Raw genomic sequence first — 14405 nt, forward strand, 5'->3', positions numbered from 1 at the left:
GAACACTGCAGGACTGTATATTCCTGCCCAAAGTCAATGGAATTTTTGCCTGCCCATCAAATTTTCTGCCCTCACCCCCATGATGATTCCCATGGCAGGCGGGATAGATAAATCATACCCATAAGCTGGAATTTTCCAGTCATTCCTACCGATGGTGAACCCTTACTGCGGGATTTATGAAGATGGCGGGTTCATATACCAGGAAGTCCCATTGACAATAGCAGGACCAGGAGATCCTACCGCTGCCCATTAGTGGCACACCACCTCTGGCACCATGACACATGCTGCAGGGTAGGATTTTCCAGCCCCTCCTGTCAGCAGGATCTTCTGGTCCCACCAAACCAACACTCAGCAGCGAAGTGGGAAATCCACACCAAGTCCCATGCAGCCACATCCATCACGGGGAAGCCAGCCGTGGGGGAGAGGTGAGAGATCCTGGCCTAAAAGTTAATTTGATTTCAGCTTTATCCCTAATAACCTTCAGAATAAATTCTCAACCCATGGAGGGAATCTGTCCGCACAGGGTGTTACACTGGGGTGATTGTTCTGAGGCACCACGTCAAGAAATGGTATTACATGACGTCCTTAAAGCTAAAGTTTATTTATTAGTCACAAGTAGGCTTACATTAACATTGCAATGAAGATACTGTGAAAATCCCCTAGTCGTCACACTTTGGCCCATTGGCAGCCTTTTCAGATACACTGACGGAGAATTTAGCATGACCAATGTGCTAAACCACCACATCTTTCAGACTGTGGGAGGAAATCGGAGCACCCAGACGAAACCCACGCTGATACGCGGAGAATGTGCAGACTCCACACAGACAGTGACCTAAGCCAGGAATCCAACCCGGGTCCCTGGTGCTGAGGGGCAGCAGTGCTAAACGCTATCCCACCGTGCTGCCCCTTAGACTTGACTGGAGAACAGAAGCCATAAAGCTTCCTGCTTGGAGGACACAAGACAACGTCATTGCAGGCTGGCACCTCCATGCGATGGACTGAATAAACACACAGCTCTAGGAATGGTCTTGTATGTAGTATCACATTACTAAAGACATTGGCTACAGTGGAGCTGCTGTATTAAGAAATAAGTCAGTGGCTCAGAACAGACGGTCTTCTTCCAATAAACTGACCTCTGAATCATTTTGCCCACAACAGAAATTCAACATTAACTCTGCACTAATTGGCATTCCCTGCAGCCAGGCCACAGATGCTGGGTGTGGGAAACGGGGAGAGTAACACGCTGGTATCATAGGTCACTGAGAATATTCTTAAAGCAGCAAAAGTATTAGAATTTAAGTAGTTTTGATAGAGCAGATAGGGAGAGATTGTTTCCACAGGCAGGAGGGTTGGTAACCAGAGGACAGAAATTGAAGGCAGTTGCTAAGAGATCCATTGAGGGATGAGAATATTTTGCAGATTATTCTGAGATGCGCTGTCTGAAAGATTGGTGGAAGCATGTTCCGTAGTAGCCTTTAAAAGGGAATTAGATAAATACCTGAAGGGAAGCAATTGTAGGACTGGAAAAAGGATAAAAGAGTGAGACTAATTGGGCAGTCATTTCAAAATGCTAGCAGAGGGAGAATAGGTCGAATGGCCTCCTGTTCTACAAGTGCCTGGCCCGTCTCATAATGTTGAGACTATATAAGTGCAAGTCATTCTTGAGCCATCTTTGTGCGGACAGAAGAGGACCTTCAGTGACAACCGCAGGGATTTTTAAGTCACGATTCCTATCGTGTGTTCGCACCCTATGCCAATCCCAGTCAGCGTAACTGAGAGAGAGCTCATCAGTTTGCTACCCTTATTGGACAGATTTACTGCTACTGAAGTATAAAGTATTAACTCCACCACAGTCTCTCTCTCTCTCTGTCAAAGTTTAAAGTTTATTTATTGGTGTCACAAGTAAGCTTACATTAACACTGCAATGAAGTTACTGTGAAAATCCCCCAGCCACCCCACTCCGGTGCCTGTTTGGGTACACTGAGGGAGAATTTAGCATGGCCAATGCACCTAACCAAGTCTTTTGGATTGTGGGAGGAGTCCCGAGCACCCGAAGGAAACCCACGCAGAGACAGGGAGAACATGCAGACTTCGCACAGACAGTGACCCAAGCCGGAAATCAGACCTGGGTCCCGGTGCTGTGAGGTAGCAGTGCTAACCACTCTGCCACCGTGCTGTCCACATGCAGAGTTAATGAAATATTTTGTGTTTCAACAGAATTTAGCCACAATTCAACAGGCATCACCTTGGCCTCTTTCTCTCTGCTCAGAAGGGTTTGGGGATTATGCAGCACTTAAACCTTTGATGCTGTGTGCTCAGCTTTTTAAAGTGCAAAGGACAGTATGGAGGATTTTTATATCTTTCTCTTTGTTTAGTTTTATACTCAATGTGCTAAATGCCAACACTGAAGAATGGATCCCTTGTCAGTATAGGTCTTATGTCCTCGCACATTGCTTAAACCTCTGAGATGTGCCTCTGTCTCCTTTCCAGAAGAGCATTCCTAATGATCGGTGTGATTTATTTTAATTTTCCATATCTAGCTTCCAGTGGCTTCTTTGGCCTAATGCTAGGAATGCTTCAGCTAATTGCACTCACACAGGACTTTTTGAAGTCAAACTAAATGTTTATCTCATCAGTCAGAAATGGATTCAAACCCAGATCCTTATTTTGTTAAAATAAGTTGTTGCATCATTAGCTGCGGATAGAGCAGTATTGGCTCAAAATGAGTGAAATTGTCTTGTTGCCAGTCACAGTTAGCTCTTGTCTCGAGTTAAATGTTCCTGCTTTTACTGCACCTCTGGCATATGTTTGATACTCAACAGGTTTCAAAGTCACTCTTGCTAAGCAACTTGCTGGCAGGGGAAGGGGCGCTGAATGTTAAACATGTCCTGTCCTACGATATTAGCCTGTGGGAAAGCTGTATATGTATTGACTTATTTTTGTGGACCAACACTGAGATGGAATGTGAATGTAGCTGCCTGGCTCCATTAAGTGACTGTGCCTAATCTTTTTCTAGTGGTGATCTGCAAGTAGCAGGAAGTGCTCACTGCACATTCAGTACAGCACAGAAGGCAATCGGAAAGGATGACTTCACTCAAATTCCTGAGGGGACGAATGGGGCAGAGGAGCGCATGTCCATCATCTGGGACAAGGCAGTGGTAAGTGAAATTATTACACTAACATTTCTGTGGTGAGACGATTTTGTTGCTGGCTGGTGTTCAGGGAGCTACTGGTTTTCTATCAGTAAGCCATACTTAAGTATTTACATGCAAAAAAAATGTGCATGTTTTTAATCCATCTCCAGGAATGCGTCTGGAATTTGGGTCACGTGTCACCGTGCTAGTGGCCGGCTCCTGAACTTATTTAAAGTCAACATGCTTTACAGCTGGAACTTTACAGCACAAAAAATGGCCACTCCGCCCATCGTGCTGTTGAAGTGGAGATGCCGGCATTGGGCTGGGGCAAACACAGTAAGAAGTCTCACAACACCAGGTTAAAGTCTAACAAGTTTATTTGGTAGCAAAAGCCACTATCTTTCGGAGTGCATATAAAGACACAAACTCAATTTACAAAATAATGGTTGGAAATTGCCTACAGTGTTTTGTAAATTGAGATTGTGTCTCTGTATGCCCCATTTGTGAACAGAACTCCCACTCACCTGACGAAGGAACAGCGAGTGCTCCAAAAGCTAGTGGCTTTTGCTACCAAATTAACCTATTGGACTTTAACCTGGTGTTGTGAGACTTCTTGCTGCATCATGCTCTTGCCAGCTCTTTAAAAGAGCAATCCTATTAGCCCTGCTTTCCCTTTCCATAAAGCCCTGCGTATTATTCCTTTTCCAGTAAGTACATGTCACATTCCATTTTGAAGGTTGAATCTGCTTCTGCCACTCTTTCAAGAATTGCATTCCGCATTACCATAAGAACTATGAGCAGGAATAGGCCATCTGGCCCCTCAAGCCTGCACCGCTGTTCAGTAAGATCATGGCTGATCTTTTTGTGGACTCAGCTCCACTTACCCGCACACTCACCATAATCCTTAATTCTTTTACTATCCATCTTTGTCCTAATCAACATTCAATGAGGTAGCATCAACTGCTTCGCTGGGCAGGAAACTCCACAGATTCACAACCTTTTGGATGAAGAAGTTCCTTATTGAACAATACCAGCCGGAATTCTCCCAAAAACAATTCTAAATGCGGAATTTTACCGGAACGCACGCCCGCCCAAGGCTCGTCAGATCCCGAGGCCAATGGAGAATGCCATTCTGCGATCCTTGCCAGCCCCATTCCAATAAAATTCTAGCCTAAGCCTGGAATTCACAGGAAAACTGGAGTACTTCATGTGTTTTTTTTTCAACGGAAGTTCACACCAGAATCTTCCACACCCTGTGCACTACAGAGGCCATCAGCATGAATATCATTAGATGTCAAGAGGCAGGGCCTATTTCTGCCCTGTAGGCTGAAACCAGTGGACACATGCGCCGTGGCCCCGAACAGTCAGCTTCCTGATTGCTGGCCAGCTTGGGACACTCGCAGTGCTGCCCCTCCCTGCCCCCCTAGCCAGCCTTGATTGCAACCCCCCCCGCCCCAAAATATATATCCTGCACCCATCCCCTGCCACTGCCAATTTTGTTTCCCCTCCTCCCACCCAAGTGATCCCAATGCAGATTGGCAGTGGGATCCCCCACCCCACTCATCACCCCCTGGGGCGCTCCCATGCGCCACCCCCCCACCCCCCACCTTGGGACAGCCCAGTGAGCCCATGATGTATGAAAACAAATCTCTCTCTCTCTCTCACTGGTTCTCCTTGCATCCTAATGTTCAAATGTGAAGCAAAGGTGAGGATACTACTAAAGAAATTCAATGCAGAGATGTCAGTCAAAACATTATGGAGGAGTGCTGGTGGAAGAATCCATAAATAGGAGCGCTTTAAGAACACATTCAATAAAGGAATTGAAGGCATTTTGAGTAGAAGCGGATAGTGTTTCAACTTGCTGCCCAAATACAAAACTGGCACTGCACATGGACCACCCAATAGAGGAACTTCTGAAGCACATTGCCAGGTTTATATCTAGGCAGTAAGGTGAAACTGTACTACAACTTCTCCTGATTTTTAAGTAGTGTGGTTTGGAATGTCTCTCCCTCTTTCCCACCACTACTGTTTTTCCCCTCACCTTCCCCCGTCCTGTCCACCCATTGACATTTCTCATCAACATTGGCTAAGATTTCATTGCCCATATATTAAATCAATGTGCCAGTAGGTGAGAGCGGAGTTTTGGTGCACTGGTGAGAGGTATGGGGGTGTTGGAGGACAAAAACAAATTAAACATCTAGGAGTAGAAGTAGGCCCCTCAAGCCTACTTCTCTATTCAATTAGATCAGAAATGATTTGTGTTTTTTTTTGAGATTTGCCTTATTTCCTTCCCCCTCCCCACACACCCCGTGCTCCTGTACTTCCATCTTTGGATTAAATGTCTTGGGCTTAAAGTTGTGCAAGTTCAGAAACAGGAACGTCACTTTTCCTCTGAATTGGTTGGGATGTTCATTCCCGACCCTATTGAGAAAAGCTGAATGACAATGTCACCTCTTTCTATCTTGGCAGGCAACTGGTAAAATGGACGAGAACATGTTTGTGGCTGTAACGAGCACCAACGCTGCCAAAATCTTCAACCTGTACCCACGGAAAGGCAGAGTGGCTGTGGGCTCTGATAGTGACCTGGTCATCTGGGATCCAGATGCAGTGAAGACGGTGACTGCCAAAACCCACCAATCGGTATGTGTTAAACTTTTGTCTGGAGTTTTCAGCCCAAGCTAGGTCATTCGGCCCATCTTGTGTCTGCTGCAATTTATGCTCCGCACGAGCCTCTTCCATCGACATAGTCTTTCTGCTGTGGGCCGAAGTAAGATGCTCTTTGGGAGAGCCGGTGCAGGCTCAATGGCCCAATTGGCCTCCTTATGCACTGTAGGAATGCTACGATTCCGTGTTGGATTTACTTGTGACCCGATTATACTGCTAACTCTTTACACAGCTCTCTGTGTGGAAATGGATTTTGGATGATTTTTAGGTAGTGTCATCCCATCAAACTTTTTTTTTTGTTTGTTTGTTTGCATGATGGGGACTTCACTGGCAAGGCCAACATTTCACTATCTCTATCCGTAGCAGAGTTTAATTTTTTCTAGAAGGTACTGGGTGGCACAGTGATCATTAATATTCTTTAGAGAAGTGTTGGGTATGTTGACATATCCCCAACCATGCCGGAGGAGGGAATATCTTTACAACCAATGTCCTTGTCATGGGCAGAATTGATATTGGCATATCAAACATCTCAGAATGCCAAATATCTTGGACACTATATACCAGGATTTGTGAGTAAGGGAGGAGTTTCGCAGCAGTAAGGCTTATGCAGGTAGGCTACACTATATGAAGGAAAATTGGCCTGTCTATAACCTAATAAGGTGACATCCTGGTCTAGCTATAAAGCAGCCAATGCCAATACCAAAAGGAGCATATTGTGCTAGAAGTATGGAAGGCCAAGGGAAGAACTTAGGCATGAGTGAATGTGACTAGGTGGCAGGCTATGCCTGAATCCACCCAGTAATGACTGGTCATGCAACACATTTTGTTGCTTCGGAGGAAGCGACGCTTACCCAACTCAATGGTACATACTGGATTTGTGGAGATAGAGCACGCGATTGGCTTTCTGTTGGATGGAAGGGATCTTGTTACCTTGGATATGTAATTCTATAAATATATAAGACATAAGAGCAGAATTAGGTCACTCGATGAATCGGGTCTGCTCCACCATTCAATTATGGCTGATATTTTTCTCATCTCCATTCTGCTGCCTTTTACCCATAACCCCAATCCCCTTTTTAATCAACCTATCTATCTCTGTTTTAAAGACACTCAATGACCTGGTTTCTACAGCCTTCTATGGCAAAGAGTTCCACAGATTCATCACTCTCTGGATGAAGAAATTCCTCTTCATCTTTGTTTTAAAGGATTATCCCTTTAACCTGAGGTTGTGGCCTCTGGTTCTAGTTTTTCCTACCAGTGGAAACACCCTCTCTGTGTCTACTCTATCTAGGCCTTGCTGTATCCTGTAAGTTTCAATAAGATCCCCCACTCATCCTCCTAAACTCCAACAAGTACAGATCCAGAGTCCTCAATCGTACCTCATACGACAAGGTCTCATTCCAGGAGACATTCTTGTGAACCTCCTCTGGATCCTTTCCAGGGTTAGCACATCTTTCCTTAGATGCAGGGTCCAAAACTGCTCACAGTACTTCAAATGGGGTCTGACCAGAGCCTTATACAACCTCAGAAGTACATCCCTGCTTTTGTATTCTAGCCCTCTCGACATGAGTACTAACTTTGCAATTGCCTTCCTAACTGCTGACTAAACCTGCATGTTAACCTTAAGAGGATCTTGAACAAGGGTTCCCAAGTGTTTCTGTGTTTCTGATTTGCTAAGCATTTCCCCATTTAGAAAATTGTCTGTGCCTCCATTCCTCCCCCCAAAGTGCATAACTTCACACTTTTCCACATTGTATTCCATCTGCCACTTCTTTGCCCACTCTCCTAACTGGCCCAAGTCCTCCTGCAGCCCTCTGCTTCCTCAATACTACTTGTCCCTCTACATATCTTTGTATCATCTGTAAACTTAGCAATAGTTTCTTCAGTTTCTTCTTCCAAATCGTTAATGTATATTGTGAGAAGTTGTGGTCCCAGCACTGACCCCTGAGGCACACCACTATCACCATCTGCCACCCTGAAAAAGACCCCTTTATGCCTTCTGCCAGTCAGCCAATCTTCTATCCATGCCAGGATCTTACCCTTAACATCATGGGCTCTTAACTTATTTAACAGTCTCCTATGCAGCACCTTGTCAAAAGCCTTTTGGAAATGTAAATAAAATATCACACTTCTAAACACTCGCCTGCCAAGACATCAGCGAGCTATTACAGAGACAGAAAGTTTTTTTGGCATAATGTTTTCCCAATATGGAGTGGCTAAAGCAATGTGAGAAATTCTGATTCAATGCTCCATCTTGGAACAAGTTGCCAATGATACCACCATTGCCCTTTTTAAGATCAATGATGAGCTGGTAGCCATGCAAACTGTAGTGCTTCAACACAGGTTGGCATTGGATTATATCTTGCCAGCAAAGAGTGGGACATGTGCAGTAATTGGATCAGAGTGCTGCAAGGACATACCACATAGTTCAGAAAACATAATTAATCTGGTTGATCACATCAAAAAAGAGGCGGAGAAACCTCACTGAAGAAACTTCAGGGCTGTAGGTACTGCATGATTCTAAGACTTTGTGTTAACCTAAGATTGGCTGAATGCAAGATCCCCCAGGAAAATCTCTTACAAGAAAGAAACCTGCTATCCTGGCCTATGTGGCTCTAAACTTGCAAATAACTCTCCTCTTAAAGGTACCCAACAAGCTGCTTAGCTCAAGAATGATAACCACCTTCCACGGCAATCAAGGATAGGCAATAAATACCACCTTTAACTGTTACACCCATACCCCTAGGGATCGTTTAACTCAGTTGGCTGGACAGCTGGTTGTGAAGTACAGCGACATCAACAGTGCAGGTTCAGTTCCTGCACTGGTTGAGGTCATCCTTGAAGGCCTTCTTAATCTTGTCCCTCGCCTGAGATGTGGTGACTCTCAAATCACCTCCAGTCAGTTTTCACTTTGCAAAGGAGAAAGCAGCCTGTGGCCATGTGGAACAATGGTGACTTGATGGGGTGAATTTTAAAATAAAGGAAAATAGCCTGTTAGAATTCTGTGCCAAGGTTCACACTTGAGGAATAGTCTAAGATGGCAGCAGCGAATGGAATTTTCCCATCCAGCCCACCACGGGAATTGTAGCGGGTGGGACATGGACCATGCAAAAGTCGTTGACCTTGGGTGGGAATTCTCCAATTTTGGAGTGAGCGTGGCTGGAAAATCCCACCCAGTGTCTCTGCAGTCAATATCTTGGCAACAGGGCAGCAAATTCAGAAAGGAGAGGATGGGGGGAAGAAGCAGAATATTGCACTAAAGATAGTGTTCAGGGGAAAATTTCCCAAATTATGGTTGTATATGGCAGTCATGATGTGAATATGGTTCCAGTTGGGAATTTGAGAAAAGTTCCAATTGCCAAAAGCCAACCAAAATATTTTGCTAGAGGTTTGTTCCTTTGAAAGCGTTACTGACGGCCTGCTACCTGCTATCAATTGTTGTTGTAAACAGGAAGAGGATGTTTATACTGCTGTCTGCATGTTTGATCGTAAAAGTCTCCACACAGTTTATACATTTACCCTGCCAGAGTTTTGAAGCTTCTCTGTTGATATCAAGGTTCATTGTCCAGTTGTAACCCATTACTAAACAGTCATGGAAAGCCTCATTAGAAAGTGGGATGAGATTAATAGAGGGCATCCTTGTATGTGTACTGTGCATTTGAACCAAGCATTGCTTTTACAGAACTCAGAAGTTGTGTACTGTGGAGGGAAACTACAATTTCTTTTTGTTCCAGTGTTCTTTTAAACTGCCTCTGCTACCAAGTGTCTTGAAGCTCTTAAACAGCTGTAACCATACTTGAAGGATTGTTTTAGTTCATTATTCATGCAGGGAGACAGTGGGTGGGGTGGGTGCAAAGCAGTGACAATTGGTGGAGTGGGGAGAGAAGCAACAGTGGGTTGGTAGGGCAAGGAGATGACAGTGGGTGGGGTGGTTAAGGGCATTTGACAATGGGCGGGATTGGTAAGGTGATGGATGAAGCGGAGATTTTCTCTCAGATGCTAAATATTGAGCTGACCTGGACTAAACACAAAGAATCACAAAAGACAGTATGCTGATTAAAGATTTTTTTTATTGGCCAACACCTGCTGGGGGAAAGGCAGCCAGATATGCCAGCTCCTTTCTGAAGTTTACAATGCAGTGGCAAAACGGTTATATATTTTCCATTGTTCATTTCTCCTGCCTAACCTATCATCCTAACTGGATGCTCCAGTCGCATTAGTACACATTATTTACCTTGGCCAATTGCATTCTACCTCCTAGCAAAATTAGGAATTCATTGGTTTCTAGGGCCCGGATGTTCCTAGTATCGCTAAGCAACCTCACTTATGTAAATCGTAAAGTTCAAAGGTTGCTTTCTCATCGTAAACCATAGAATTGAAAAGGTGACTTTCCCACCTTCTCGTACTGCCTTATTATCAGTAAGAATTGAATGTTTTAATGAGTGGAATTGAATACTTTATATATTTTGTGAATACTTCTATTCATTTTCTAAAGTATAAGAATTTGAACTCTCCATGACTTTTCTGATAACATAACTGTATTCTGTGGCTTATTGTTCCCAAAGAATGTGGCCTGTCTAGTTTACTCTTCCCATTATGCTCCAGGGCAGTTTGCGTTTTGGCCAAGGTGCACAATACATTCAAAAATACTTGTTTAAATCTAAAATACATATTAAATTTTCATAGCAGTAGTTCAATGAGTGTCTATGCAAGTAGTACCTTTGTGCCTCGTACTTACCTTATACATTGTGTGGACCTTATTCTAAGTTAATTTCCTCTAGTAATTTTATTGATTTTTAAAATGCAAGGCTTTCTGAGCCCCACTAACAGCGGGTAAGATGATGGGTGGGGTAGGGGAGGGGCGATGATGGCAAATGGAGTGTCTGAGGGGGAGGAGGAACCATGAGCAGCGTGTGGGAGAGATAACAATAGAGTGTGAGACGGGTGGGAGGGGTCTGACCATGAGTGGGTTGGGATGACAGTTAGTGGGTAAGTGCGAGTGGAGTGGGTGAGTTGGGGCAGTGGTTAGTGGGGGAGAGGGGGATGTGGAGTGATGGTGGATGAGAGGGTAAGTCAGGGAGAGGTGTGGGGTGGAGATGATGGAGGGTGAGATGGGCTAGGCGAGGGGAGGAAATGTGGGTATTAGAGGGAAGAGTGGTAATGGATGGGTTGGGAGTAGGTCAATGGTGGATGAGTGACAGTGAGTAGATATGGGTGGAGAGGGTGAGGAAGGAGTCGGTGAGTGAGGGGGAATGCCAGGAGAGGATGAGGGGCTTGATGGAGGGATGGTTGAGGGGGGATTGACAGGAGGCGGGGGGGGGGGGCGGCGGTGGGTGGGTGAGGAGTGTGACAATGGATGGCATTAAGAGGAGACTGATTAGAGATTGGGGGTGTCCAGTTAAATTGGGTTGTTTCATTTGTACCTCGAGTGCCAATTTCAATGATTCTCACGCAGTGAACGATCTGCGTAACCAGGATGGCTGGTTTTACATCTCATGGGCTGCAGGCTCACACTGAGTATTGTGGAAATGTGATTTTGTTTTTTTCTTTATTGGGGATCTCCATCAGAGAATTGAACCTTTGCCTACATCGCGCTAAAACTTTTATCCTTGGCTAAACTATCTACACTAGTAACAATCCTCTATTGCACCTTTTCATCAGATTTCCTCCTTCAGCTATCTAGGAGACATTTCTGTGTTTCATTATTCATTGCTTCACTTACACTATGAATATTAATGCATTTTACTGTTTTAATGATTTAGCCGCATTGCCTCCTGAGCTCAACCTGCTGAGCTTGAAGTGGTTACATTATTTCTTTTGGATGCTTGACCTGCATTCCTCTCCCTCATTCCCAATCTATTACTTACGTGGCGAAAAACTGCAACATGCGACGGTGCAGAGGGACCTCAGGGTCCTTGTGCATGAGTCGCGAAAACCCAGCCTGCAGGTGCAGCAGGTGGTCAGGAAGGCGAGTGGGATGCTGGCCTTCATAGCAAGGGGGATTGAATATAAAAGTAGGGAGGTCTTGCTGCAGCTGTACAGGGCACTGGTGAGGCCGCAGCTGGAGTACTGTGTGCAGTTTTGGTCGCCGCACTTACGCAAGGATATTTTGGCCTTGGAGGGAGTGCAGAGGAAGTTTACTAGGCTGATACCGGAGTTGAGGGGGTTGAACTATGAGGAGAGGCTGAATAAACTAGGCTTGTGCTCGTTAGAGTTTAGAAGAATGAGGGGAGATCTCATTGAGACGTATAAGATGTTGAATGGGATGGATAGGATAGAGGTGGAGAGGCTCTTCACGCTTAGAAAGGACAGTAGGATTAGAGGGCACAGCCTCAGGATAAAGGGGGGGGCGGTTTAGAACGGAGTTGAGGAGGAACTTCTTCACTCAAAGGGTGGTGAATCTCTGGAATTCTCTGCCCGTTGAAGTGGTGGAGGCTGCCTCACTCAATATTTTCAAGACGTGGGTTGATAGGTTTTTGATAGGCAAGGGGATTAAGGGTTATGGGGAGAGGGCGGGAATGTGGAACTGAGCCACGACAGATCAGCCATGATCTTATTGAATGGTGGGGCAGGCTCGAAGGGCTAGATGGCCTACTCCTGCTCCTATTTCTTATGTTCTTATGTTGTAGTTTCCTCTCCTCTTGAGCAAAAGCAGATTGCTATTCAATCACTGGACTCCCTGCTCATCGGTTATGAATCTCGGGAGAGATTGGCCCGGGGCGGTGGTGGGGGGCTCGCAGCTAAATCCAATTCTGTCCTGTGTCCGCTGCCTGGCAGAGATCACAGAATTAGCCCCAAGAGTCTTATTTCATAGCTCCCACCAAGGCATACCAAGAAGCACCCAGACCGAGACCTTAAGGTTAGTTAATTTGTTTCAAACTGGGATGAAGTTTGAGGGTGAGGAGGAGAGAGGTCTTCCCCATCTGCTTAAGTACTTGCAGCCTATTTACTAACTTGGCCGCTGTTGGCTATTCCAGGGGAATGGTGGGAGCGCTTCAGTTACGAGCCTTTCTAGGAATACACAAACAGGAAGTTAGGTCATTTCGTTCTTTGGGCCTGTTCCGTCATTCAGTTAGATCACAGTTGAGCTGCACCTCATTGCCATTTGCCTACCTTTGGGCCATATCTCTTAATATCCTTGCCTAACAAAACGCTTTTGATCTCAGCCTTAAAAGCTCCAACTGACCCCCAGTGTTTCCACAGCACTTTGGAGGAGAGACGTCCACTATCCTTAGCATGGGAAAAGTGCTCCCTGAGTTCACTTCTGCTAATGATACACGAGGCAGACAAAGCATGTGTTTACACCACTTCCTGTAGTTTTTCTGGGAACAGGTCACCAGAGCTTGAGAAGCACCACTTCTCATCAAACATGGCAAACCAGGAGTCTCGACTGCTCCAACCACCTGCTATAGGTATGTTGGAACGACGTAATGGTAATGACATTTTCTGTGGCAGTGAAGTCCTGTAGTAGGTCTCAAACTCAGAGCTACTAGCTCAGTGGTTGGGACACTGCCCACTGTACCATAAGGCCTCCCACCTAGTCTTTAATGGCTTGACGCTAAGATTATATTCCTTTGCTCAGGATTCCCACATCAGAGGAAGTAATTTATCTGTACTTACTCTATTAAGACCTCATGTTTCTAAACACTTTGATCAGATCGAGCACACAAGAAACAAGAGCAAGCGTAGGCCGTATTGCCCATCGAGCCTGCTCTGCCATTCAACTAGTCATAGCTAATCTTGGGATTCCACTCCATTTTTTCCATCTGCTTCCCATATTCCTTAACTCCTGATGAGCTCAAAAGTCTGCCTATTCCATACTTAAGTATATTCAACAATGGAGCACCTACAACCCTCTGGGGTAGGGAATTCCAAAGGTTTACAGCTCTCTGACCGAAATAATTTCTTTTTGTCTCAATCCTAAAGCATCGGCACCTTATCCTGAGGTGTCCCCCCATATTTTAGATTCCCCGACGAGCAGAAACAGTCTGTGTTCATCCTATCAAATCCTCTTCAGAATTTTGTCAATTTCAATGAAATCGCCTCCTATTTCTAAACTCCAGGGAAAAATAATTCAATTTGTTCAGCGTAGGACAATTTCTCTTTATAGGTAATCCTCCTCACCCCAGGGACCAACTTGATGAATTTTCACTGTACCACCTCCAATGAGAATATATCCTTTCTTAAATGTAGAATCTAAAACTGCACACAGTATTCCAGATGTGGATTCACCAAAACCCTGTACAATTGTAGCAAGACTTCTTTGTTCTTGTACTGTCTCCTAGCAATAAAGGCCAATATATCACTTTCTTTGCTAATGAGCACCTGAAAATCCCTTTGAACTTCAACACTTGCAAGTTTCACGCCTTTTAAAACTATTCCGTTTTTCAATTTTTAAGACCAAATTGAATAACTTCACACTTCCCTACATTATACTCCATCTGCCGTCTCACTGCCAACTCACTTAACCTGTCTATATCTCTTTGCAGATACTTTGGCTGGAATTTTACCACCTTGCCCACCCCGGTCCCCGAGGCTTGCAGAACGGAAATCTGTGTTGGCCTCGGGCAGGATTTTACAATCTCGTCTGCACGAGATCGTAAGTTC

At 45.0% G+C, this 14405-nt stretch overlaps 1 protein-coding gene across 3 annotated transcripts in view; it reads left to right on the top strand.

Moving 5' to 3' along the window:
* LOC145351945 (dihydropyrimidinase-related protein 3-like) overlaps positions 1-14405 on the top strand; it is a 184497-nt gene that overhangs the window by 113715 nt on the left and 56377 nt on the right. For all 3 annotated transcript variants that reach the window (XM_080201755.1, XM_080201756.1, XM_080201757.1), the window contains exons 10-11: positions 3017-3158; positions 5604-5774. In XM_080201755.1, the coding sequence (XP_080057881.1) occupies positions 3017-3158; positions 5604-5774 (313 nt within the window). The remainder of the gene's footprint in view (positions 1-3016; positions 3159-5603; positions 5775-14405) is intronic.

Source organism: Carcharhinus amblyrhynchos, chromosome 13 (genome assembly GCF_965287045.1).
Source record: "Carcharhinus amblyrhynchos chromosome 13, sCarAmb.v2.hapA, whole genome shotgun sequence".
NCBI classification, from domain to species: Eukaryota; Metazoa; Chordata; class Chondrichthyes; order Carcharhiniformes; family Carcharhinidae; genus Carcharhinus; species Carcharhinus amblyrhynchos.